Raw genomic sequence first — 27,644 nt, 5'->3', positions numbered from 1 at the left:
TTGTGTGTGTTTGTATTAATAACACATTTATAATTATTATTACTACTATTATTCCCTTTTATAATTATATTTTAATTTATATAAAATACGAATCTTTACTTGTTTTTATTTCTGATGAAGTTTATTGTTAAAATATTAGTGTGAGATATCATATCATGTATTGAAATCAGTAGAAACGAATCTGTTCTATTTTTCCAATTTTGTGAAATAAAATCTTGATAAGACAATCAAGTAGATGTTATTTACACTAATTTAAAAAATAATAAAAGTGTCCCATTATGTGTCTAATTGCACCTAATCACCATACGTCCGCCAAAGAAGGTCTGGGTTTTCCCATAAAATTATTTTTAAATTGTTGATATGTTTAATATGAGCAACACATGTCACCTGAATACATCACCAGATCAGGTTCCATAAAAACTTGAATTTAATGTTAAAAAAATTATCTGTGATCCCAGGGACGTTATTTAACAATGCAGGTGGGAAGCATTTGTCCCAGATTGAATTTGGCCAGAAAAATGCATGTCATTTAATGAAATTGAAATATTAAAAAAACAACCACTGACTGGCCAACTTTTGCCCCCCTCCCTGGAAAAAGCTGAAATGACGTCCCTGACTGTAAACCAGAAATTCTCAAGCTATCTTTCGAAGAAAATATAAAAAAACAGTTTCGAATCTGTGGGAGTTAATTTATTTATGTATTTTTATAGATTTGATTATGGTCAAAATTTGCCACTTGCCGGTGCTGCTTCGTGTACCGGTCACATATTGTAATAACTATGCAAACTATATACTTTTATGGGAGCCAAGTTTAGATTTGTTATGGCCAAAACTGGTCGGCGCTGGAGTAGCATTGGCGTGACGGTTATCTCTCTCTCCACTGGCAACCTTCCTGGCGTGCGGACGCATCTTCTCGCGTCCGCCCTTTTTACAATGTAAACAACTGTAATCGTCAATAAAAATACTACTGCAGCGGCTCAATCTGTGTCTAATTGCCACCCGTCACCATCAACCGTCCCTAAACTTTTTAATAAAATACTACTGCAACTGCTCAATATGTGTACTAGTTGTCACCCGTCACCATCTATCCAGAAAATATTTTTTAAGATGTCATATCAGTGAAATTTTATCTAAATAAATTTTCACATATAAATATATATTTTTATCAGTGAAAATATAATTTATCTGGCAGGTTCTACTAAAATTATATGACTTAAAACTTTCCATACTTATCATTATAATATATATGTACATTTACATACTTATTATTATTTACATATATGTGATGTACAAATGTTAGAATGAATGTGTATTTACATATTGCATATATTTTCACCAGTAGATACACATTTCTTCTAGTGAAAATAGTATTTAACTGATAAGCGCTAGTAAAATTATATGCTGCTCCTTAATATATATGAAACTCAACTTGACAGTTGCGAAACGTTCATTTACTGTTCAAACCCAAAAAGAAGTGCAGTTCATTCACTCTACAATATTTTTAAACGAATAATTCTTAAGATAAAATATATTAATTTTTAATGTACATTTCTAAAACTGTAATTCATTTGACATCACTAAAAAAAATTCGATGATTTTAATTATTACAGTAGCTGCTTAAAATCTAAATGAATTATCTTATTTTTAAATTATTTCTCATTACTTATATAAATTACCGTTTTATCAATAGTTTGTTATAGCCAAATTTTAGAACGTTATGCTCGCAGATCTATTATTAATCAATTGATAATGATTTAGTAATAAAAAACCCTTTAGTTATGAGGATCTCATGATTGTTAAATGATCCAAATAAATGTCTTATAATAAATTTTATTCATACCATTTGTGTGTTCGATAATGTGTACATTTGTCATGTAGCAGTTATATTGTAACCGATATTTTCGGCTAGTTACCTGAAAAGCGGTATTATTTTTTACGATGGTAGCACTGTCAAACTTTGCGGCCATTGTGGGTGTTCGATACGTCTTGACAGCTTGCTAAAAATGACAGCTCACACGCTCGGGTGGCAGGAAAGCGTTATAGTATTCACGCAAAACCTTTCTCCTTATTATCTTTTAGCGACGACGATGACACTGCTGGCGTTGTTGGCCTCCGTATTCTACACGACATACGCCAGACGACAGGTAACTTCGCAGCGATGATATTCAACAGCTCTTCAACTTGCATTAATTTCTGATCTTTCAGATCAAAGAGCGACTCTCGAACATTCCCGATAGTACAGAAACGAAAAGCGCAGAAACGTTACAATCGAGAATAAAAACGGCGCGTCGTCAAGCAATCGTCGATCAATTGAGCGCCAATATGACGCCAGAACAACGAGAGGAAGAAATAGAGTATATATCGGCGTTCATATACACCGCTATTCGTCACTTAATTCGCTTATTTTACTCGTTTAAGGGTCGAACGAATGCAGTTGGCAGCCATTTTAAATCTATTAAAAGAAGAGAAGGATAAATTTCAAGTTTCTAACATGGCTGAACTTGAAGATCAGCTTAGTTTATATCGTTAATTTGAAACAATTAGAGAGATATATTTTTGTATGTAAAAGCATAATCTATATTGTACCGATACTTTCACATCAGGATGTAATATAAATTCATCGTTAAAACCAACACACACGAGAACGGCATTAAGGTGCATGCTCACCCGATCGTCGGCTGAAAGAAACATTACAGAACTATGAATAAAAACGGGTGCAATTTAACAGGAAATTATTTTGAGATAAGTGCATTTATGCAAGGTAAATTCTCATATAAATTGTCCTCAATAAAAACACTGCAGTTTAAAACCCTGACCACCGCCTAGCCCTCTACTTCAAATTAAGTAAAGACTGAGTTCTGAGATATAAAGGTAAGTGTGTTTAAACATTTTAAGTATTGAGCTCGAGCAAATTCTACACAAATGTTACTTTTTGTAATACGTCACTACGCTTACACTTTCTAGGCGGAGCCAATAGAAGGAAAGGTAGGATAATAAAAAGCCTCAACCAAAATGTATAACACGTGTCACCTTTATTTTTGTGTTATCCTGCATAATCTAAATCTTGCATCATAAAAATAATATTGTAACATTTTACCGAAATTTATCTAGTCATGTTAGGAGTAATTTATAATTGCCGTTTTTTACTTTTAAGAGATTAAGTCAATCAAGAAAACTAACTGCACTTTTTGTATATATGTATTTTTAATTATAATAAAGAAAAAGAAGTAAAACATCGAATTTTCACTTACATTTTTAATTAGGACAAATTCTAAAATCAGAAGTTTAATAGTAATAAAAAATATATCTTATTTGTTATGTATAATATAGAAAATTTAAACTTCTCAAAAAGTTCAAATCGATAATTTTTCTTTAAAAGAATTTAATAATCGTTTACATTGCACGATTAAAATACAGAAGATAACAAAACAACTTATATTATTTGTCTACTGTTACAAATAGAGATACACAATATCTACTAGTGAAAAAACGACATCAGTTGAAAGCAAGAAAAACACGTTCACATTATTCTAATAAAAAAAAATGCCTCACACAGGATACGAAATATTTTTTACAATTTTCCGTTCTATTTTCTAACATTTTCTATATACATACTCGATAATTTGAACTTTGTTTTATTACTAGACATGAACTATGCCATTAAGTTATAAATCTAATTATGACGACACGTTACGTTTACTATTAGTGTTTTAAGACGTTTCAGTCGGTGAGAACGTAAATTTTTCAAGCTAAAAATAATACATCTACACACCTCAGGGAACCGAACGAGAACCGAAGGTCGATTGTGCATAGTCCACAAACATCGATAGTATCAACCATGTATCAATAAATGTATTTATTAATATATAAGAACACATTGTTATTTATCATGCACACGATTGTTTAACGAAAAAACATGGAAGTTTGTTGTGTGAGATAATAACTTATATTATAATATAAAATTTCCAATTATAGTAAGTTTTAAATCTGCAATAATAAATATGGCTGTTTTCGCCCGACGATGGCCATATTTTTTATTTCTTGCATTTTATTCAGCATCATCATACCTAACTCTGAAATAAAAAAAATCATGTTTAATTCGCTGTATCGTTACTGCACTTAAATAATACGCGACTGGTTCGGAGGCGTCGCCGATATAAAAAATAGGTGGTCAAATAATAACAAGGGGGTATTGTTAGATATAAACTATGAATTTTTTATAATTGTTTTATTAGTTACAGATAAGATAATCAACTCAATTACAAAATAAAGCATTAGTAATATTAAAATTATTTTTGAGCAATCGTCTCGTTTATAATGTTGCATACACAGACACACTCGACAAACTGATTTTAACATTGTTTACCTTTGACGATTATTACTCCTTTTACTCAAGCGCCGACCGGAGTCTTTGCTCGTTAAGGTGAAGCGTTTCGTTATTTTAGGAGCCACGCGTAAATCGCGCGGTGATGCGATCTGCTTCGCCTTCACCTGAATAAAACGATAGTTAAAAAGGGCCGACAATCAATTAGAAAAAATAAGCAAAACTGACCTTGCTCATGAATCTCTTCATCAACTCTGGACAGCAGAGATTGTCTTCCGGTTCCCATGTGTCGTGCGAAGCTGCCCATCCCTTCCAGTGGATTAAAAACTCGCGAGATCCATTCTTTTTGTGGTGTACTTCCAGTATTTTGTCAACCTATAATTTTTAAGCATTAAAAATTAATATATAAAAGGCGAGTATATAAAATAGAATCGCAAACGATACCTCATATTCTGCATTTTCATCGGCGTTCTCGTAATCGAATTCTTTTTTAGACCTTTTGGGTCCGATTTTTTTCTTCTTGCCGTTGGTCTATAAATAAAGAAGAAAATTAATACAATGTAGTCATATTTTGTCAACATTTGTACGGTGGCAAACCTGTGACTCTTTGAATTTTTCAATCAAATCTGGGCAATTGAGAGTACTCTCGGGCTCCCAAGTGTCGCTCTCTGGCTGGTAGCCTTTCCATCGGATGAGGAAGTGAAGTTTTCCCTTGACTTTTTTGGAATCTAATATTTGTTCTACCTGAAATTGTAAAAATTGAATTAGAAATGTTTTTATTTTAGTAAAAAGTTATCAAAAGAAAGGTAGCAAGAAAATTATGTATATTAAAATCGTACTTTACAGTAAAATCAGCTACATGAGTTTTATTAATTGCAATCTACCAATGCATTTAAAGGGTGAGAATTGGCTTTTAAGACTTACTTAAGTTGCAATTAATACATAATTATACATATGCTGAATAAATAAATATTTTTTTTCTATTTTTCTGTATATTTTTGTTTCAGAGCAATTATGGTTATTCTTTAAAAAGTATAGTTAAGTTACAAAAAAATATAATTTCTTGTTTATATCGAATACTTTTGTGTTTTTAATGTAAGTCATAATAAATAAATGTTTTCACTGATTATATTTATATAGTATTTTTCAAAAATTAGTCTATTTACGCTTCATTTTGCCTTGGCATATTGTTTGTTTTTTCTTACATAAATTACTTACGAATTCAAATTCATTACTAATAAGTTTGAGACTTTAGATAACTAGTGTTTTGAGAAGGAAATAATATATCTTATATGCAAAGAAGAAAACAGTTTTTTACAATTGAAATTAAATCAGTTAGACGCCTTTTTCAAATACATTACAAGTCTCTGATGCAGTACAGCAGGGTTCGGCAAACTTTTTTTAGAAAGGGCCAGATTGTAAAATTTTAGACTCGGCGGGCCAGGTACCAAACTGGAAAATATTTATGTATTGTAAATGAGTAATTTTATTAAAAAAACTGGGTTTAACATACATACTTTTATTAGGAAGTAATATTTATACATAATATTTATACAATTCTTAAACAATACAAAAAATATCAGTTATATCAGTATAAAATAAAAAAAATACCGTTACGTAGCGCGTAATTTGACTTGTTTTTAATTGATTCATGTAAAAAACAATATTTAGCCGGCCCCTGCAGTACAGTAATACCACGAAGTTACGCGATAGGTGGGATTGACGAAAATCACAAATTTGATTATATTTTATTTAATTGGGATCAAAGACTAACAAAAACACTGGTTTTTATAGGAAAATATTTAATAAAATTACAGGTAGTTGTACAAAAAATAATTAAGTTACATGAAAAAGTTATTTCAACGCTTTCATAAAATCTAACAAATTTGTCTTATGACACAATGCCTTCTTTTTTCTCGCAGTATTTCTTCGTAGCAAGCTAATATTTTTTTATTCCTTGCTTTGTGCTTGTAATTCGCTCTTCGTTAGGGTCTATGCTTTTTAAGATTTTTAAAACATTTTTAATAGAGCTGAGACCTTCTCTCAAGCTTGCAATAATTGTAATCTGTTTTTGTGGCGAAGCTGGGTCTGAAGGGTTGGATTCCTCAATGTCGTTTTGCTCTCACATCTCTATAAGCTCGTCGATTGTCAGCTACTGACTATGCGACTCCAGCAACTCGTTAATATCATCACCGTCAACTTCCAATTTTAACTACCTGGCAAAATCGAGACCTTATTCTATCACATGCGTGACATTTCTGTCTCATTTTGAAAAAAATAAACAAAGCTTCTTCCAGACAATATTCAATGTTTTTTTTTTGAAATTTCAACTAAAAATATCGGGCGGCAATGTTGCCAAACAAAAAAATAAAAAACCGCGTAACTTCGAGTTCGCGTAAGTCGAGGGATTACTGTACTATAAATGGCAATATAAATGTTAGTGTTATTTAATACCAAAAGTTGTACATGGAGGGTATATGTTAAAAAAAACATATGTATTAAAATAATTACTAAGGGAATATTTATTTAAAAACGTTTTTGACCTCTAAATGAGATTATAAACATGACAAATATGGCGTAAATAGACTTACTTATCTAACATTGTTCCCTAGGCATTAGTTTTATGTCTCGCTTGTGAAATTGTATAATATAATGATTTTCAAATTAAATTTAAAAAATGCCATTAGTCATTAACTAAAAAAAAATATGAGTTTTTAATAATAAAAAATAGCGGCCATTCCTGCACAAAGCATTTGATACAAAAATAAATAATTAAAAATATCTAAAATTGCGATAATAATAATTAAGAAGTCTGTAAAAACGTATTTTTTGTTAGTCATAAATTTAATCAGTAGAGTAAATGTTATTGCTGTTGCAGGAGGGGAATAAAATTATAATACGCAACACATTTCCGACCCGGTTTTTTCGATTCCAAAGTTTAACGATTCTTTTTATTGCCCAAAACATTGCCCCCCCCCCCCGTAAAATCGCCGTAATACACGGTTTGAAATGTCTTTCGTCAAAAATTAAGATTAAAATTATCTCGATATCTAAGATCGAGAAAAGCGCTCATTGAGTCCCCTATACACAATAGACACAATCAAGAAGTCGCGGCGTATGGCAACACCGCCGAAAAAATGGCGGATATCCAATATGGCGCATATTTGACGCTTTCATTGTCAAATGGCATATACAAATGCAGTTAATGTCGATTTGGGACAAAGCACTTTCCATTTTGAGTTAGGGGACGAAAACAGGCAGCGATGTTTTGGAAGCGGCGTAAGCCGGCCGCTATTTGCATAATACGCGCTAATTCGATAAATACAGTGGAAGAGCCGACCTCGTATTCCTCGTCGTCATCGTCATCGTCCTCATCGTCTTCTCCTTCGGCGGCGCCTTCCTCTTCAGCTTTGGGTTGCGGCGGTTGGCGAGCTCTGCCGCGCTTTTTGAGAGGGGCAGGGGGAGTAGGGGACGCGCTGTCCGCGGAGCCGGCGTCCGCGTCTTGCCCGTTCGCCTCGGGGGCCGCTTCCGGCTCGTGCTCCGCCTCGGCCTCCGTCGCCGCCTCCGCCACACTCGCCGCCGAACGTCGCGCTCTACCCATGACGACCACAACAAGATGCGACTGACGCGTCCGACGCCGCGTAGGTACAAGCGCGACAATATGCGGCCATGACGCATAGCGATCGAATTCCCCTTTTACGATTCAAATAAAATTGATTTAAAACTATATATTTAATATAACATTAAAATAATATACGACACTATCTATCTATATAGATATATAAATTATTTATTGATTTATTTGAAAATATAATTTAACCGGATCGATGCCTGGCAGTAAAAAAAACACGGGCCACGCTGTGTTTGCGTTAAAATAAGTGTAATAGCTATACGCTCTATCTAATAGATAAAATTATAAAAAAATTAGGTTAGCAAAAACTATAATGAAATGGAGCAAGGTGACCAGACTACTTTAACTAAATTTCCGAAAGTATGTTTTTTGTTTGAGCTCTTACAGCAATTTGTCCTCCTTTATCTTTATCGGACAATAATTTTTTCTGGAACCGGGGAAAGTTTATTGTAAGATATCAATTTTTGTTTTGTATATTTGTAAAACACAAGTAAGATTTTCTTCTTTGCTAAATTAAAAAAAATAATGGAGCTCGTCTTTGAAATAGTGCATATTAATATAATTTGTATACGTGTTCGCTAAATTTAAAATAAAAATTTAAAATAGTTTTATGTATATCGGTGGTGATAGTTATTTTTATTTCATAATAACTAGAATTGAACAAATGAACATTGGGCGAAAAATCATTAAATTACGTTTTGTGTTGGTGCAACAGTCAAGTACGGCTGGTAAGAGATACAAACATATCATCTTTACTTTCGATGTCTGATTCAGTAATTTTCGAGATATTTATATTGCTGCTAACATATATATGTATACACAATGAATTGTGCGAGTATTGGTTTGATTTTTTCTTATTCCTAATAATGATCATCATAAACATAATTAATATGTAGTCGACAGTTGTATTTATATATTTTTATATATAATAAAAAACAAGTTACGGGTTGCTGCATTTCGAGGTAGACCGGATTTCGCGTTTCAAATAAACACACTTAATGCCCATTATTCTACTATTAATTATCTAGATGTGTATCATTATGTCATCATAGTATCGTTTCATTAAATTGAGTGCGGTACTGTGTGTGACGTCGCTGCGCTTATTAAATTGCTGCTCTTGTATTTTTCGAAGATAATATATATTACTGATAATCACTAATTTGCTTGTTTATATTATTTATACCCATATTTTTATTAAATATTTTTAAAAATTTAATTACTGAATAAAAACATTATTTGCTTATTTATAATATAATATATTGGTTATTATTTTACAGTAGTTAATTTGTGATTTGATTAGTGAACGAAAACATTTTGTTTTTTTTTGTATTGGAAAGACATTAATTCGCATGTTTATGATTTATTTATAAATACAATATTGTATAAAATTATTATTTTAGATTATTTTTCCTTATTACTTACTGATTTTAATTATCATCAATTTTAAAACAAATACAAATAGTGAATTTTAACAATTGCATTTTATCAGCTTAACTTCCACCAGTATACTATGTAGTTGATTATTATTATTTCTAATGGTTTGACTGATTTCTTTTTTATGAATGTTTTTTGAAAGAATTTTTTCACTCAGTAATTTCAACTTTTATGTGATTGATACAAAATATTATTTTTTATTAAAAAGGCGATATATATTCAAATATGTTTCGCTGGTCCTTCAAGTCTGATAATACGGAATTACTGCGAGGGTTAAGGTCACATGCAATTAAAAGAAACCAAGGGAGAATTAAAAACAATATATATTTTTCATTTTAACCAATATACTATTTTACTGAAGAAATAAAATTTCATTTTCCTATTACATTATTGAATTTATTGCTTCCTACATTTCGGCAGTAATAGCTATAAAATATGCTTTATTAGCAATCCAATAACCACATTATATATACGTACAAATGGATAGTGTATGTACAATTTTTAATTGTAAGAGCTGGTCCACCAAGGTGAGTCCCACTTTTTCCTATTCCTGTCTTTGTTGATACTGTCCAGTACGATGAATGATTGGTTATCATGATTTTTCATATTTGTTGTGTGTTCATTGGAGTGTGCTATATTTTTAATCCAATTAGACCTGCTGGAGAATTTCGTATCAGTGTCGATTATGTTGTCTGTGTTTTCCCTGCGAAGCGGATATTCTGTGGTTTTCTTTCCTCGCCTAGGAGCTGAAAAGTATAAGAAATGTTGATTATTAATTTATTACATCATAAATAAACACGGTGATATGAAATTAAAAGTGAATAAATCTAGAGACGAAATTTTAGCCATTTTCTGGGGGGTGGGGGCACAATTTAGCCAGTCGCTGCTCGTTTTCTATTTCGATTTCATTAAGATTCATTGTATTTCATTAAATGACATGCATTTTTCTAGGCGAATACAAGAGGAGAAAATTATTTCACCTGCCCCCCCCCCCAAAAGCATTAAAATCGTGTATTAAGACTTTTATAACAATATTACGACTAACAATAAGTGAGAATCGAGTGAAGCATATCTTAACCGAACTTTGCTCAATAGGAGGGCACAAAAAACAATTATCCCTTCTCAGAAGTCAAAAATCCACGTGAAAAGCAATAAAATCGTGCTGTCGCCGTCGCTATCGTAGTGGGAACATTCTCACTGCAACGGCGCCGACACGATTTTTTTGCTTTTGGCGTGAATTTTTGCTTTCTGAGAAGTAATAATTGTTGTTACACCCATCTATTGACCGAAATTCGCTTTGAATATACTTTGACCAGTACTCTTATATCAGATAGCTAGCATATTTTTAAAACATAGTGTAATATCGAAGTGCAAACAAGCTATGGAGCAATATGCGATATGTGACATCTGTCAGTCTTCTTCTTTCGCTTATTTCCCCTTGAGAGATTAGTTGGCTTAGTTTGTATTTTAGATTTGAACTAATGAAAGTTCTAAAACTCTGATTAGCTTAGAACTTCAATTAGGTCAAGTTGGGTTTTGTTGATTCGTGTAGGTGAGTTTTTGTTTGAACAAATGAGCAAATGAACGTTACGCAACTGTCAAATTACGTTTCATAGACATTTTAGAGCAGCATTTAATCTCACTAGCGCCTAGCAGTTAAATCATATTTTCGCTAGTGGAAGTATATATTTACTAGTTAAAATTTATTTTGATTTCACTAGTGAAAATATAACTTCATTGAAAAATACACATTCACTGTAACATTTATATAACGCATGTAAATAAATGATTAATATGTAAATGTATGTATTAGTACTTATGAAAAAGTTAAAAGCATATAATTTTATTAGCACCTGCCAGATAAATTATATTTTCACTGGAAAAAATATGTTTCTAGCGGTGAAACATATCCCTTATAATAAGATACTCTTTAAAATACGCTTAAGTTAAGTTAAAATTAAATAGCTGTTTGTTAATGGAAAATAAGTACATATACACACTTTTTTATAAAACGGTAGCTTAGATGAAAAAATTTGCGCTGCGCGTCTAATTGATTAGTAACCTTTCACATGATTAAAACATTTAAAACTTAATTGTATTAGTAAAATGTTAGTTTCTAGGTAATACATATGATAATTTGATTGTTAAATGGGTATGATAATATAAATCAGTATTTTTAAAAGTATATCAGTACTTACATTTTTCATTTGCTCTTGGAACTGCTCTTCTACCAAAACCTTTCTTCGGTTCATCCACATTGGTTACTTGCATACGATAAACAGGAGATGCAGATCGTCTCCTTGGAGAATTCATACTTGTATTAGATCCTCTGTTGGATTAAAAATATTATTTAATGCTTGATTGTAAATATTTGAGATATAGCGTCTACTGTCTAGTATAACCTTCTCAGTGTAGGTTGGTACATCTTGTGATCCTTTCCCATATTTTTTGTCAAGTCTTCAGCATCATCGATCTAAAATATCAAGTTATTTGGTTTGTGTCGAGATAAATAATTAAAGGATTATGGACTTACGTCTGGTTTCCTCGGTACTTTTTCTCTTATGAGATAATTTAAATACGCTTTTCTGTATTCTGGCCTGCTCTCTAGATTGTTTGATAATAAATCTTCAGGCTGTTTCATCGGTTGTGTTTTTAAAGTCCCGTAAATGTTATACTTGGGCTCGAACTCTCTGTCGTCGTCGGCTATTGCCTGTTTTTGATTTAAGACATATTTAATATACATTTGAGTTTTGAAGCGTTTCATGCGAGGGTTGCTCTTTGATACCTGAGTTTCCTTTTTGGTTTGCCTGAGCGACATTTGCGGTGAAATTCTGGCACGCGATGATATGGGAGGTCTAGCTGTGAGACGACCTTCTGGAGTGACAGGTCGTGACAGTTTTGGAATTGGATAATTTACATTGTTCGTCTTGGAGCTGGGTGAGAAGGGAGTTTCATTTTTGCTTCTGAGCTTTGGCAAGTCTGGAGATGGGGGTTTTGGCGACGTCGGCGGTTTGGCCACGACTGCTGTGTTATCTGCGGACACAGTAAGACCACTATCAGTCAGTATGTTTAAAGCTTGGCTTGACTTGGTTTGTTTTGAGCCTGGTTCCTCTTCGAACAGAAGGTTGTCGGGCTGTTTGATCGGATCTAGTTTCACGCTCGACGGAAAAGCCGTGAATTTATCTCTGTATTCGGGCGTCGCGTACAGCTCCCCTTCTAACTTAAAACTAGGTACTTGCTTGATGCAATACTGTTTTTCGATAGGGTATTCCCTAAAAGAGGCCGTATACTCCGGCATGAAAGTCTGATCCCCTTCGCACTTGAGGTTGGTGTGTCTTCTCATAAGTTGCGATTTATTGCCATCGAGCATATGCTCTATGAATTGACACATGGTTTCCGAACCCGTGTTCATCTTTTCGTCGCCGTCGACTCGCAACCAAGGACTGGGTTTTGAGATAGTGGGTCTTTTTCTTGGAAAATCCACGAAGAGATCTTTATATTCGGCCAGATAAAGATGATCGCCTTCTAGATGCAAGTTGGTATTTCTTTTCAACAGCTGAGGTCTCTCTTGGTTCCCAAAGGAGATATACTTTTCTCTGTTCTCGGTCATAGTATCGAAATCGCCTTCTAGCTTCAATTGAGTGCTTCTCCGGAGGAGGTCCGGCCTTTTCGAAGCAACGTACTCGATAAATTCGTCTGCGCTTTCTGTTTTGAACAACATGTCACCTGGAAGTTGTTTTCACTTGTAATTTAGCCGTTTTCGATTGATACATATAAAGTCAACCCCGTGTAGCATTCATACCCAGAAGCCAAGTCTTTCGATTTGTATTAAATTTAGACAAAATCGCAGTTTCGTTACATTAATAAAAACATTAAATTTAATAAATAGTTACCTTCCAACTTAAGATTTTGTCTTCTCGAACGCTTATGCCACTTATTATCATTTTCATCTTGTTTATTTAGCATGTTTTCGGAGCGGCTTGAAAATCGCCTCATCGGCTTAGGTTCCTAAAAATCATCACATCATTAATTATACCTCCAATCCACATTTACATTTTATAATCATTACTTTTCTGAGGTTGTCTGTGATATCTCCCAAAGAATGTGAAGCCATCGATGGAGGTTTAAAGCATCTGGTGTATTCGGATGTGATATCTTTTAAAGATCCTGTTTCTGGATGCAAGTTATCATGACAGCGAGTTGTATCTATTGAACAAATTTATAATATATAATAGAGTATTAATATTGTAATTAATGTATGAACTTACCGTTTGTTTTGCGTCTACTATACCACCTAAGTTCATCGACGGTGGTGCCAGGGGGAAATCCATGTGAATTTCCAGATTCCAGGTGATTTTCTGGTTGAAAACCAGCACCGGTCAATCTCCTTCTGGCAGTGCTGTCTCTCCGCCTAAAATGATAAAATTATTTTAACTATAACGACAGATCAGTGGAGTAATTTAATGATTTAATTTCTAGCGTGTCTGGGAAATCGGAATTCTGAACAGCATATTGATGTTGCTCTTTAGACAGTTTATGATAATATGATCATGTATGTAAGATTATTATAACATGCATATTAATTGTATATGTAAATCAAGATTTATATATTTTTTAGTTAGTGAATATGAGCCACTAAACCAGACTTTGCCTCCCCCCCATACAATTATCTAGTACAAAATCTGACCATTCTAATAATATACAACTAAATGTATATTTCCTACCCTTTACATATTAAATGCATATAAAAAATGTGCTAAATAGTTTTCAAGTTTGATGAAATATGGTAATGGTTATCAGGTATTATATTATTTTAGCACGTGCTCGACTCGAATAAACAATAGAGAACATCTTCTGTAACTTTGACGTTTACCAATTTTAAGAAACTGGCAAAATTTACGGGTCGGCCAAAAATATTTTTCTTTATAGGGGTGGCATTTTATGACCGGTCGGGTCATAAAATCAACATTTATTATTGTTTTGCACATTTAACTTAGCTCTAAGATGATCGTGGATCTATATTTTAAAAACTAGACTACACGAACCGTCCATCCATTGCGAAAATGGCGCCTCTAAGCAAGTACCGCATGGGGCGGTCCGCCTAGCTACGCCACTGCATTAAACATAATCGAGGTAGATTAAACAATATACTTTTATATTATAATTTATATCTTAATGCATAAATATGTTTTTTTATACGATTGAGGATTGTGCAAAGATTTTCAACTAAATGAATATTCGAATATTCGTAGAATATTCATACTATCTCAAATGAAATTAAAAATATATATATTTGAGCAGCACAGGTAGTCGTTTTCTATCTCAATATACGCGAGTGATTAGTGCCGCTCCAAAATCCATGGTTCTTTATGAGCCTTTATTTTGTTTTGAAATGCGAGATATTGAGACGCTTCTTCTTAATAAAAATTGATTTTATGCATTAGAAAAACATTTGTAAATATAATGTTTATCGGCGGTATCTACTATGACCGAAATTCGTTGAACGAAACAAAATGTTGAAATGGCCCACCATTTAAAGTCGTTTAACGCTTATCTCAAAAACAGGTGTGCGCTATAATTTTTTGTGTTTGTGTATTTGTTGTTTTAAGACGTAAATATTTTATTTCAATCAATTCAATAATTCGATCGCGGTTAATTTATTTCTAGTTATTTAATTTATTCGCAAATCTGTATAAAATAAACGTCGATACGGATTTGATCATTTTGTATATCAAATTTGTTTAAAACATTATTAGCTATTGTATATACAATAAATTCGATAAAATTGTGTATTTAAAATGTTCTATTAATTTTGCTGAATTAATTGAATCGCAGCTGATCTTTATTCTGGTGATTTGAAAAAGCTGAAAGCAATGCATTTAGTGTTATTTGAATTTATGTGAATTTATTCTTAATACGTGAGCGATTTTTTTTCTTAGAATAACATTAATCACAATATACCAGAAAATGAGACACAGATCTCCCATTCCATTAAAATATTACTAGACTAAAATTTCTTTGGCTTCTATTAGAAAAAAATATATTTTCCCATAATCCATAATTTAATATGCCCAAGACCTATATTTTTCCGAAGAAAGCAATTCATATATGAATTTGATTACTCAAATGTACACTTAAGCTATACAGCAATTCGCGATAGTGATGGGTGCGGTATTTTGTATTACGGAAAGTAACCATTATCTACTATTTTCGCGCACTATAATATATGATGAAATAACCACTCATGTTATTAATATTAATAGTTGGAAAATTCGCCAAAATCGCCAATCATAATAAATAACGCGAAAAGCTCTATTATCCAATAACAGCTATTTATGTACAAATTGTCCATTAATCATCTAATTTTTATTGAGCTTAATAGTCATGGTGTAGCATTATATCTACTTATATTGATTAGATAGACATTTTTTTATTATTTAAGATGTTTTAGGCATGCACGCATATCAGGAACGAACCATAAAATCATAGGCTAGGCAACGAATGTTTATTAGTTCGATACCCATGTAAATCTATGGTGGTTATATGGGGTTGGTTCTGTGGGTCGCTTTTCCGCTTTTCTTCGGCGCAACTTCCGAAGCAAATTCGTGCTCGCCATGCACAGGGTGTTTAGTGTTTTATTGGCGAGGGAGGGCCTTCGGAGACTGGCACAAGCTGCTCTGCATGCAACAAATCTACAAGCTATTAACCCACTAACATAGCTCAAAGTTGTGCTGTTGCGAATCTGTCTATATGATTACAGATAATGTTAGATCAATCGAGGCTTTCTCCACTTGGAAGCAATAAAATTAGTTTTTAACTCAATATATTCTAAATATCAGTCACCTTGAATAAGATTCAGGCAAAAAAACATCCACAATATAATTTATGCGGTACCTGGATGGTACAAGCGTTTACATATTTTTAAGTCACTACTAAACAATATAATCATAGTCATTGAAACGGGCGGATAAGAGTTTTTATGGTATTGTCATGCTCAAGACATATATGTTATTTTGCTTCACATGCGTAAAAAGACTGAAGTCACCAAATTTATTTATTTTATATTTCAGATTCCTACACGTAGACACATACAATGGCACGGCACTAATCCAAGCGAATGACATCCAGGGTCATGTTTCATATGACATATTAGAAATAGTATGTATTTAATTATTTTTTGCAATATTATTATAATTATTTTTTGTTCTTTCTTCTTTGTTGTTATTTACATAAAAAAATATTATCTTATCGAAATTTTTAAATTCGGAGTCGGGAAAAATTTATAATACAATATAATAAATATATACTCAAGCATTCCTCTTCAATATCTCTTAACAATCCAACCATTTCAATTTTTCAATCATACTTCTACAACTAGTAAATCTATTTTTATTTAAAACAACTCTCACTGCTATATTTTGTAATTTTTGCAACATTCTCTTATCTAATTCATTGAGCATATTTATTATGGTTGCACAATAATTTAAGTGGGGCAATATAATACAATTGTAGATTATTTTTTTGTGTTTATACATATTCATCCTAAATACCAATTTTTCTACTATTTTTTTGATTGTTTACCTAATTACAATGCTTTTTATTTTTTTATTATCTACAATTACCCATAAATATATATTATTACCTAACATATATATTTATAATAAACATACATTTAGTTTAGATACACTATTTTTTAAAGCATCTTTGTATAATACCTAATTAATTATTAAAGTTATCTACAACTTCTTTAAAATTATCATCTATGCAATAAATTAAAGTATCGTCTGCATATATATGTATCATACATTTTTATATATTATTGATTATATCATTAATTAATTAAATTAAGTCCTCTTATCCGTATCTGCATTAAGTCCTCTTATCCGTATTTAATCTTCTCCGAAGCGGGTTGAACTTTGGTTTCCAGACATCGAGCTGGACTAGATTTGACGTGAAGAGCGAATCGGCTGTTTTCTTGATCAAGTTGAAGCTAAAGTTGGTGATGTAGTCGGGAGCGAGTCCCAAATGTATGTCGGGCTGGTCATGTGTATACACATGACCAGCCCGAGGGAGGCTTAGTGCTCACCAACTTTCAACTGCCACGACTAATTACAAACTTTGCGGGTGTAATTGCATTTGTTGATCTCCGTTCTTATTAGACTTCTGTACGTTGGATTTAAAAATCTTTGAACAACAGTTTAAATTTAAACAATTTGCGAGGCAGCCCTCTCGCATTCAACGTGCTTTCTTTTGTCATAAAAAAAGGCACGTTCAAAGAAACTATATTTTCCACTAATTCCTTCATTGTACGTACGGTATGCCTTTAGACTAGCTTTATTTTGAATTTGTGTGCTTTTAATGCCAAAAAAAATCTATTTTTTTGGTCATTTCAATGAAAGCTTTAAGAATTGCTATGTTGATCAACTGTTGTCGGAGGACGCTACAATTATATTTGAAGTAGTTTCTTAATTTTTGATTCCATCGTGATGGAAATATGATTTCCTTCATAAAGCAATATGGCAACAGCAACAACCATACGTTGTCGTGCAGAAATACAACCTTTAATCAGTAAATGTTAATATTCGTTCCAAGTCTTTTGTTTTTGTAAAGCTCTATAGCGTCCGTTACATTAAAATACAAAGAAGGACATAAAAATCTATGCCTGCTTCTTTAAAGCTTTTGTTAAGCAAATATTACAAAAAAATAATTTAATATTTCTGTTGTCCGGCAATTCATTAACATTGTCGCTTAAATACATTTTTCCAAATATTAATTTGGGCTAAGGTAACTCCCCTTATACTTATATGTATATACTGGTATTCCCATAAAAATAATAGTATTTTTAACTAATTGATTGCAGGAGATAATTTCGCCTCATCACTCTTTCTGCAATTAACTAACTTATAATCAACCAGTCCAAATATAGTGTTCTAATCAGCGATGTATCTTAATCGCTTACAAAACACGCGAAAAGTGTCTGTTTTTCACTCGTTAATTTAACGACACCTCGAGTTCAACCATAGAATGAAAGCACATTGTTGGGTTTAACCAGGGTCATTTAACTTAGTGTGACCACACGTTTAAGGTCATTCCTTTGTGAATTTGTGATCCAATGCAGATTAACCAAAATCGTCTTATTTAAACATAATAAATACGTTCAAAGCACGAAAGTCTCTATCGTCCTTAAATCTGCGCATTCTTCATTGTTACACGACGGATAATTTTTTTTAAGGTAAATGATTTATGCATTATGTTTTAAATAATTTAAAATCGTTTAGGAAATACTTTTTAATTACTCCATGAACTATTTTTTTTTTTTTATATTTATTAATCTTAGAACTAAGTTATTTGTTTTTATTGTTATATTTTTATAGTTATAACGACTAATGTTCTTTCTGTACCAAACATACAATAATTTATATTTTGAATCAAATTGCCTTAATCCTAAATAATGCTTTTCAGCAAAATGGCAAATGTCATAACACTCATTAGTTTTCAAAAAATACCAAAATAAATCATTGGTCGTTAGTCACTTTTTATGACAACATATAGAAAATATTTGCTAACATTATTCAATGGCGAAAAAACTCGTGCTCATATAATAGGACTAGTCGATCTTTAAAAAGTATAATTAAAAAAAAATAAGTTGAGCAAATGACATAGATTGTAAACTTTCACATGCATTCTTAAGCATGTGTTTGTGTACCAACACATTAATTACTTTCCCCAGGTCAGACACGGCCGTGACCTGTTGGTAGCTTTACAGCAGGTTCGTAAAACAATTTTTGTAAAAAATGAAATCGATGATTGTGCTCATTTTTTTAAAAATTATACCATACCTATAAACTTTATAATGAAAACCAAAATAATAGTAGCTTAAAATATTTTTATAGTTTTTTTAATCTCCCAGATAAATATTGATATTATTTTAGATATAATAATTGATAACGGAAAATTCGAGTTTTCCGGGTGTCTACCTTCCGTTAAAATAATGTAAATGAAAACCCTGTTAAATGTTATACCGATATTAAAGAAAACAGTAATACTGGTTTTAAATAATAATATATACTTTTGTATATAAAAGTTCCCAAAGTGCTTTTTGCCCAGATGCGAAAATTTTATATTTATTGCTATTGAATGTGTCTCTTCTTATTTTTATATTTCGCAGAGGCAATGAAAACAATCCAAATTCTTAGAAATTTCAATATTTGAAAGAGATAAAAAATGCAAGGAGATATGCCTCTTAAGATGTGCACTGAAGCGATCTGAAACTTTGTCAACCGCTTACTCCGACTTCCTGTGAATGTTTTATAAAAATAGAAAAATGTAAATCAATATTACTGGGATATTGTTTATATGTAGATTTATTTGCGCCAAAGTTTCGGTTTCAGCGAAGAAGCTGGTTTTTTAACATTTTATTTTAGTGATATTTTATGACTTTTTTTTTAAAAGGTACGTATACTTAATGTATACAATAAATTAACACAAGGTAACTCTTGTATTTCCTAGTCAATTTTGATAAATCCTGCCTGAAAAATTGACTATGTAAATATTTTGGCTTAGATTATTAGCAATCTTGTTTCAATATAATTGTTTGCAAATCAAAACATTGAAAAATATCATATATTTGATGGTAAAATGTACCTGATTTTTGCGACAAAATAAGTAAGATGCTTTAGGTAGTTTAACGATGAACTTTAAAATGCAAATGGTTTCTATAACAATTCTATAAAAAAATATCATCAGAAGACCACAATCTTCAGTCAAAATGTTTATTTATTAATGTATCTTAAATATAAAGCATTTCAATAAATTTGTTCTGACGTCTTGAAATTTGCACACGGAAAACCATTATCAAGTTATCACTATCAGTAAATAAGTAAATGGATATATCCATATTTAAAATGTGATAGTTAACAGTGAAATATATCGTCAGTAACCTTCAATGTATATTTCAACAATATGTAATAAAATAAAGCATCACTCATTAAATATATTACCTATAAAATAATAAGTATAGTCAAATACATAAATAGTTCAGTACGTTTAGTATTTTTCGAATTATTCTCTACAATTGAAATTAATATTTAACTCGTGCTATGATTATATCCTGATTCGTGTGTTAAGGGAGTTTATTTTCACGTGAAGATGGAAGTGGTTGTATTTTCGATGCCAAAAAATAAATGTCATTTAATTAAATACTATGAACCTTAATGAAATCGAAATATTAAAAAAACGACCACTAGCTCGCCAACTTTTGTCCCCCCCCCCCCGAAACTATCCGAAAAATATCTTTTTAAATATGACATTGCAGTGAAATCATATCGGAATACATTTTCACCGGTAGATATATATTTTTACCAGTGGCAGATGCTGGTAAAATTATTTTAGCTTTTTCATATGTGGTCTTTTTTATATATTTATCATTATTTACTTACATGCGATGTATAAATATTACAGTGAATGTGTTGTCCAAATATATTTTCATGAGTAGATTTATATTTCTACTAGCAAAAATATTTATATATATATTTACCTGATAAACGTTGGTATAATTATATGTTGCACTAAAATGTCAATGAAACTCAATTTGACAGTTGCGAAACGACCATTTTCTGTTCAAACCCAAACCAAACCCAACGAAAACTCTAAAATTAATTATAGTTTTTAAGCTTTCATTAGGTCCAGTTAAACAAAAAAAAAACTAAGCCTACTCAACTTTCAGGGGAAAGTAAGCGGAAGATGAATTATAGACAGACGTTGCATCTAGCATATTGATCCATAGTTTGTCAACATTCTTTGTCGATATTACTACAGGCTTCTGATATGAAAGTATTAGTAAAAGTATATTCAAACCGAATTTTGGTCAATAGGAGGGCGCAAAAACAATTATCACTTCTCAGAAGTCAAAAATTCACGTCAAAAGCAATATAATTGTGTCGGCGCCGTCGCAGTGTGAACGCGACGGCTCCCTTTGGAAAAAGCTAAAATTCCATCCCTTTAGAATATAATATTATAGAAATTGCCGCTACACCCACATTATGTTATTCAGAGATATCTTGATTCTTTAATAAGCTATTCCGACCTTGATCCGAAAACGGGTCTACATAATCTGATCATTCGCTTTTCGATCAGAAGCTCGATAGGGAAGTGTAAGTGGGCCACAGTTGAGTTTTATAGCGCAAAACTGACATATCGAACTGTTCCGGCCCGGCCTTCTGTTGGGAGCTGAAAATGTGGGTCATTGGACCTCAGACTAACTACCCCTCGAATGTTTCAGACATAGCTAGCTGATTTTATCGGACACTTTTCACGCCTATATGTCGTCGCCGGGCTTTGTAGTGGTCACTCAACGTGTACTCTAAATAGAACATTGCGATACTAGTATGTCTTGGCCGTGAGTGAGGTGATAAACATTTGCATACTACCCCGATACGATTGAGTTTTTCTCACGCTGGGGTCGCAATTAGAATTTCATTTGTATACAAATTACTTCCGCTTTAGGTCACAATTTCAATTTCATTTGGGGGTCCTAATATGCAAATTTTTTGCTATTATAACATTCATTGAATTCTTGGTAACCACTTATTTGCAATTTTAAAAAATGCCCTTTTACATTTATATACACACAGGTCAGTCTAGGGTAACTGTTTGAAGCGCAAGCCACAAATAGGTGCCGTAAACTAAAAATAAAAGCACTTGAATTGCGGCCTTGAAGGTGAATATAAAAAAAAATTTACGTCAATATGTAAAAAATATTGCGACAAATTTAGATGTTTTTTATTCGTTACTTCTTTCTTTTTGCAATAAATAATGGGTTAAATTTTAGTAATTCTCACTGCGCCACCAAATGATTTAAAGCAGTTACAGCAAATATTTGTCATTTGCAAACACACTGTCATAATTAAAAAAGCCTTTCACCATCAAACGATAGGTCGTAGGTTTGGATAAACTTTTATCGAGTCTGTGTAATTATTATAAATAAAATGTCGATCGACTTCAATAGATTAGGTTTTATTAACTTTTACTAATCTGTAGATACATATCGAAGTGGTTAATTTATGCTGAGTTAGGTACATTCAATAACACATTAACCCTTGTTTCGAATAAACACTCGTTTAAAAAACAATATAACAACGTTTCTCGGAAGCAATTTAATGGATTTTTAATTTAATTTCGATTAGTCACACATTTCTGAATGCTTCCAAAAAACCTCCACTTTTCACCAGGCGCTAGGGAAATCAGGATCAACCATAGCAGAGATGATAGCGCACTTCCTTATTCTTAGTTTGACGCCAAGATTTTCCCATGATGCCCATTAAATTACCAAGCCAACTATGCTAGAGCCTACGGTTATGACTATATTTTACAAATATTGGTTATTTTTAACTATACAAATATGGAATAGTAAACGCTAAAATATATTAATATTAAAATATATTTACAGGCTCACATAAATCAATTAAAAAAAGTCCTGATATTTCAATTATAAAAATAGTGTTTTAAACTTTAAATCAGTACCAAGTTTTATTTAAATTATTCCTACTACCAAAAAGACTACTCGGTAGGTTAAAGCAAATATTTTAACATAAAAGCATACAAACATATTACAAATTTATAATTATTCGTACTGATTTGAAAGATATAAAAAAAACACAGAAGCACTATAATATATTGGAAGTATGATTAATTTCTGTAATTTCGGCTATTACAAAAGTATTTTTTTACTGTTATTTTGTTTGTCGGATATTAATTGTAATGGCTTTCTATGACTGTTGGAATTAAAATAAAGATAAATTTTCTTAAACAGAGACACAATGAGCAATAAATCAGGGGAAAGGGAATTGACTACCTGCGTTGTTAAAATACGCAAATACTTTTTAGAGTTAGAGTTAGTCGGTTTTTGTTGTTAATTAAAAATTAAAAATTTCCAAATATTCCACTACAAATATAAAAAAATACTCTACAAATAATTAAAAACGAGCGAATATATCCAGTCTTCGAGTATTTTAATATTCTGATTGTAGTCTCTAGATACGAGCACCGCAGATGGCACAATGTCAAATGTTTAACTTTAGCTTGTTGGGCTTTATTAACTTCCCGGAAATGCCCAAGTTAACTCGTAAATTTGTATTTTGCGAATTCTCATCTCAAAAATCAGCTAATTTCTTAAGAAAATTAAATTCGTACTAATATTTTTAAGTGTTTCACAACAACTGCATATTTTTATACCGCTGCATAGGAAAAGGTGAGTCCGTGCAATAAGTTTTTGTGTAATTTATCGAGGATCGAGGTCCTTTTTAGTGGGTCAGAGTATACTATTTTAAAATCCGTTATGTGCACCACTGCCGTTACCAGCACCCGGATTTTTAAAGGGTCAGTCAGGATTTTAAGTTCAAATTATGATATTCTCTGGAAGTTCCCAACGGCGCCCTTTATCGAGAATGTATTCTACAGAACTCGCCTCCAGAGACTGCGACATTTATTCACGATAGCATGTCGATTGATTGATAGCGCGTCACCGATGGACTGTGCCCCCGAATAATGTGCTCCGTGACGTTTTTTATCTGTATTTAATTAGTAGTTTGTTTTTGATAATTTTAAAATGTAATATAATAAAGTGTTATGTTCTCTCTAGTGACAACCCAAGATCCTCACAGTCTTATCATAGACTTTATATTCCTAATCTTATTTAGAGCAATTAGGTAACCTTTACGTAGTAATTATATAATGTATTAGAGACTCTAATCCGAATATTAATTAAATAATATCAACCGTTTTTATAACTATTTGTTATTCTAATAATTGTCTGACTATTTATTTATATTTGTAGGTAGAAATATTTAATTTCTATTATAAAAACCGATTAACTCTAAAAACATAGCTGTGTCTCAAATTGTATATTTTAATTTTTTTCGAAATTTAATAAATAATAGCAGACAAAAAAATAACGAGGAAAAAACACGTTATAATTGCTGAAATTATAAAAAAATACTCATACTTCTGAGTAAATATTGTGTAGCTGTGAACTTTTTCAATGGCTTGTGTTGATTTTTTAATTTTTTTTAATCAATACGAATAATTTTCAATTTTAAGTTTGTTCTTATTATGTTGATATTATATCGGTTAATATTCGATATTTGGAAATTAGTTGTAATCTAATTTCTAGTTAGCATAGTGTGTAACTGCATCTAAGCAAATGACGACATTTTGAGGAGATACTTGTTTTTTATAACTGTATTTTGGATGGCGATATTAATGTATACATTTTCATGAACCATGCTTAAATTAAAGGTCGCATCATCGCCCATTTTAATGTTGACATAACTATTATACAATATATACAACAAAAAATTCAATGACGTATTTTTAGAATCGGTACTAAAACCACGGGGCACTTGAAATCGCTTCTGATCTACAGTGTTTTAAAATAGCTCTGAAAACCAGTGCTTATTGTGTGAGCCGTAAACACACATAATCAGAAGTTTAACTAAAAATATCTCTCGATTGGAGATTATAATTCCAGATATGCAATATATAGCATATCTATAATTGCGAAAGTACGTAATTTGAAATAAGGTTACAATTACAATTTATAACAATAACCTAATAATTATTTATTTCCGAAAATGCCCTGGATACATGTAATACACTAGATTATAATTAACTAGAGAGGAAATTAGTACTTGGGTTATACACTTTATATAAGTCGAATTAACCAATTATTATTAATCGATGAATTAGAGACCCCGATTATTAGGAACGAGGCATTTGACGCAATTTATTGCTTTCAAATTAAAAGGAGAAAAACGTGAATTTTGCACGACATTCTAAAAGTATACCAAATTTATATTTTGGTAATATGCCGACCCGAATTAAAACGACTGGACGATGCTTCTACAGGTTGCCATCTTAAATTAAAAATATGTTGATATTTTAGTTGGGAAAATATATTTTTTTGAACTAAATCCAGTATAGATGGTTCCTTTGCTTGTTCTATCTAAAATTATTGATAATTAACATATATTTACTGATATCTAAGTACATTTAAACATCCGATTATATTAATTACAATTAACTGCATAATTATGCTTCAAACTTATAAAAATTAATATTACAAGTTTTGCTTAACGCATCAATTGTTATTTATTTACTTACAATAATGTAACGTACACAAAAATAAATTAAAACAATAATATGAATAAATATATGTACATAACTAATTAGAAAATATGTCCCTAAACAAACATTTCTAGACACGCAATGTACAGCCTTTTCATGTATGTTTATTGTGTGTACATATTTTTATGAATGTATTTAAGATAATATAACATATTTTAAAAATTAAAAGTAGCCATAAATCAGAAACAATAAATTATTTTTTCTAGATACATAAATCGTATTTTTTATTACTTACCCCATTTAGTTCGCTTTTATTATTTGTGTTTTGCCACGCAGAAAGTTTTATTGGCCTTGTAAAAGTTTCACGATACACTATCACTCAGCGAGTACGGTTTTCAGTCTACTGTTGTTGCTGAAAAAAATTCTCCTTTATAAATCCACCAACACAAAGCCTTTTCTCGCACAGGCGCTCGAGAATTCTGCGCGAAATCGCGATACAGAGTGGTTCGGAAGTTTATTGTTTGATATAAATACATTAATATTGCTTAAGTTAATAATTATATTGTCTATACATATACAAAGTTCAACGAATGATATTGTGATTGTTTGTTTGACAGAATCAGAATAGGTATTTTTTTGTTGTTTTGTTGTTGTGTAAATTTCGAAAACGTGAACATGAACTAGTAAATGTATGCACTGTTAAATCACTTCAGTTACATTACACACAAATTAAAATAAATAAAATAATTTATGTATTTATTAGGTACTTTAAATCAATTAAATTAGTTAAATATTTTTGCCAATTTTTATAATCCTCTTTTTAAGTGGATTACTTGTAGAGAGTTATTCATGGGATGCTCACTGTTCTGACCAACGCTCGCTTACAGTTAGTCCAGTGCTATTTTTATTTATTGGCTCTACGATTAGTCATTTGAAATTAGGTTGTTTGGCAAACACGCTCGTCTGTCAAATCTTGTTCGTTGACGATATAGCTAGTTCACACATTCACTAGTTAAAGCATACATAATCTAGGAAAAGTATACACGAAATGAAGCATTGTAAGCGTCAACTAAAACTCATAGTTAGTGCATACTTTGTTTAAGCATTGAATACTTTATCGAAATTTAACACTTACATATACACGTAAATCTTTGATTATATTATTATAAAAATACTTTAAAACTATATTGTATTGCTTGCACTACACTGTCTGGAAGTTGTCCGAACCGAAGTTCAAAATATAATTAATCTCTTTTGGTGCCTTAAAATATTCAAAGATGTCAGTAAGAGTCTGTTGAAGTCCCCGATAAGCATGTGGTATTATAACTTGACCACGTGACCATGATGCAGCGCTCGACATTCGTGTTAACCATAGGACGCCTACGCGCATATTGAAATTGAACCGAATTACTCGTTCTATCTCAGTTTGCGAAACACCATATCATTATCTCTCTCACTCTCGTCTCTTAACACGCGAGAGAGCGAAAGGGGAAGTTTCTCACTGCTCGCGCTCGAAAGAGCACTTCTGACTTCGGTCCTTTTGCCGACAATATACTGAATTAACCCCACTTTACCTCCCGTTCTCGGTAACCGAACTCGACCGAAGTAACGCCGAATTAACCCACTATATTCTCCGTCCTTGGCCAACCATAGCCTACTTCCAGAGAGTGCAGTGCAGGCATAAAGCTTCTATGGGTAAACTTTTTAAGCTTCGGCAAATTCGGATGTACAAAATTTCATCATTCAACAGAAAGGGTCATTAAATATTTTTAATTTAAAAAGTGTAAGATTATCGAATAAAATTTCGATTAGACAAATGTTTCCGAGAAACCCCGCCCTTTCGCCAAGCGCTAGGGATAGCCGTTAACCGTACAGTTGATCTCGGGTTGCTGATCAGATTAGAGATGATAGCGCACTTCTTTTATCTTAGTCTACCCCCGGGATTTTCCCAAAGATGCTTATTAAAAAAGTTTTAGCAAGTCAACACTGCAGGGAGATTTTTATTTTCTGAAAATTTATTTTAATTTGTTTGGAAAATTGTTATAAATTTTATCAGAAAATTAACGCTTTTTCTGTTAGAAAATATAAACATTTATTCAATTAAACAGCTATAAACTTACTAAAGACTTCAAG

At 31.8% G+C, this 27,644-nt stretch overlaps 3 protein-coding genes across 5 annotated transcripts; 1 reads left to right on the top strand and 2 right to left on the bottom strand.

The window, feature by feature from the left end:
* The first annotated feature begins 1,726 nt into the window (after positions 1–1,726).
* On the top strand, positions 1,727–3,233 carry LOC148226621 (uncharacterized). Of its 2 annotated transcripts, XR_015812334.1 has the most exons (4): positions 1,757–2,144; positions 2,206–2,354; positions 2,419–2,871; positions 2,965–3,233. XR_015812334.1 is itself a non-coding variant. In XM_088204391.1 (3 exons), exons 1-3 carry the CDS (start codon positions 2,004–2,006, stop codon positions 2,528–2,530), a joined length of 402 nt encoding a protein of 133 aa, XP_088060517.1. In that variant the 5' UTR covers positions 1,727–2,003; the 3' UTR covers positions 2,531–3,233. The 2 variants fall into 2 exon arrangements, 1 of the variants encoding a protein (XP_088060517.1); XM_088204391.1 differs by having other exon boundaries at positions 1,727–2,144; positions 2,419–3,233.
* LOC148226620 (uncharacterized) lies at positions 3,009–7,973 on the bottom strand. Its single transcript, XM_088204389.1, has 6 exons — positions 7,665–7,973; positions 4,922–5,068; positions 4,769–4,855; positions 4,553–4,699; positions 4,367–4,491; positions 3,009–4,073 (listed from the first exon to the last, which is right to left on the bottom strand). Exons 1-6 carry the CDS (start codon positions 7,923–7,925, stop codon positions 4,049–4,051), a joined length of 792 nt encoding a protein of 263 aa, XP_088060515.1. The 5' UTR covers positions 7,926–7,973; the 3' UTR covers positions 3,009–4,048.
* Positions 7,974–9,694: 1,721 nt separating this feature from the next.
* LOC148226619 (uncharacterized) lies at positions 9,695–25,946 on the bottom strand. 2 transcript variants are annotated; one of them, XM_088204379.1, is made up of 9 exons: positions 25,807–25,946; positions 13,658–13,800; positions 13,459–13,595; positions 13,283–13,397; positions 12,175–13,115; positions 11,923–12,099; positions 11,792–11,862; positions 11,588–11,718; positions 9,695–10,135 (listed from the first exon to the last, which is right to left on the bottom strand). In XM_088204379.1, the coding sequence occupies exons 1-9, from the start codon at positions 25,809–25,811 to the stop codon at positions 9,891–9,893; spliced, it is 1,965 nt and encodes a 654-aa protein (XP_088060505.1). In that variant the 5' UTR covers positions 25,812–25,946; the 3' UTR covers positions 9,695–9,890. The 2 variants fall into 2 exon arrangements, with proteins under 2 accessions (XP_088060505.1, XP_088060506.1); XM_088204380.1 differs by having other exon boundaries at positions 12,175–12,422; positions 25,807–25,913.
* Positions 25,947–27,644: the final 1,698 nt, after the last annotated feature.

The sequence above is a fragment of the Plectrocnemia conspersa genome, unplaced genomic scaffold, assembly GCF_051122295.1.
Source record: "Plectrocnemia conspersa isolate PC_06_02 unplaced genomic scaffold, ASM5112229v1 ptg000014l, whole genome shotgun sequence".
In the NCBI taxonomy this organism is placed as follows: domain Eukaryota; kingdom Metazoa; phylum Arthropoda; class Insecta; order Trichoptera; family Polycentropodidae; genus Plectrocnemia; species Plectrocnemia conspersa.
Note: the sequence above shows the minus strand (reverse complement) of the source record. Positions and strands in the feature narration are given on the sequence as shown.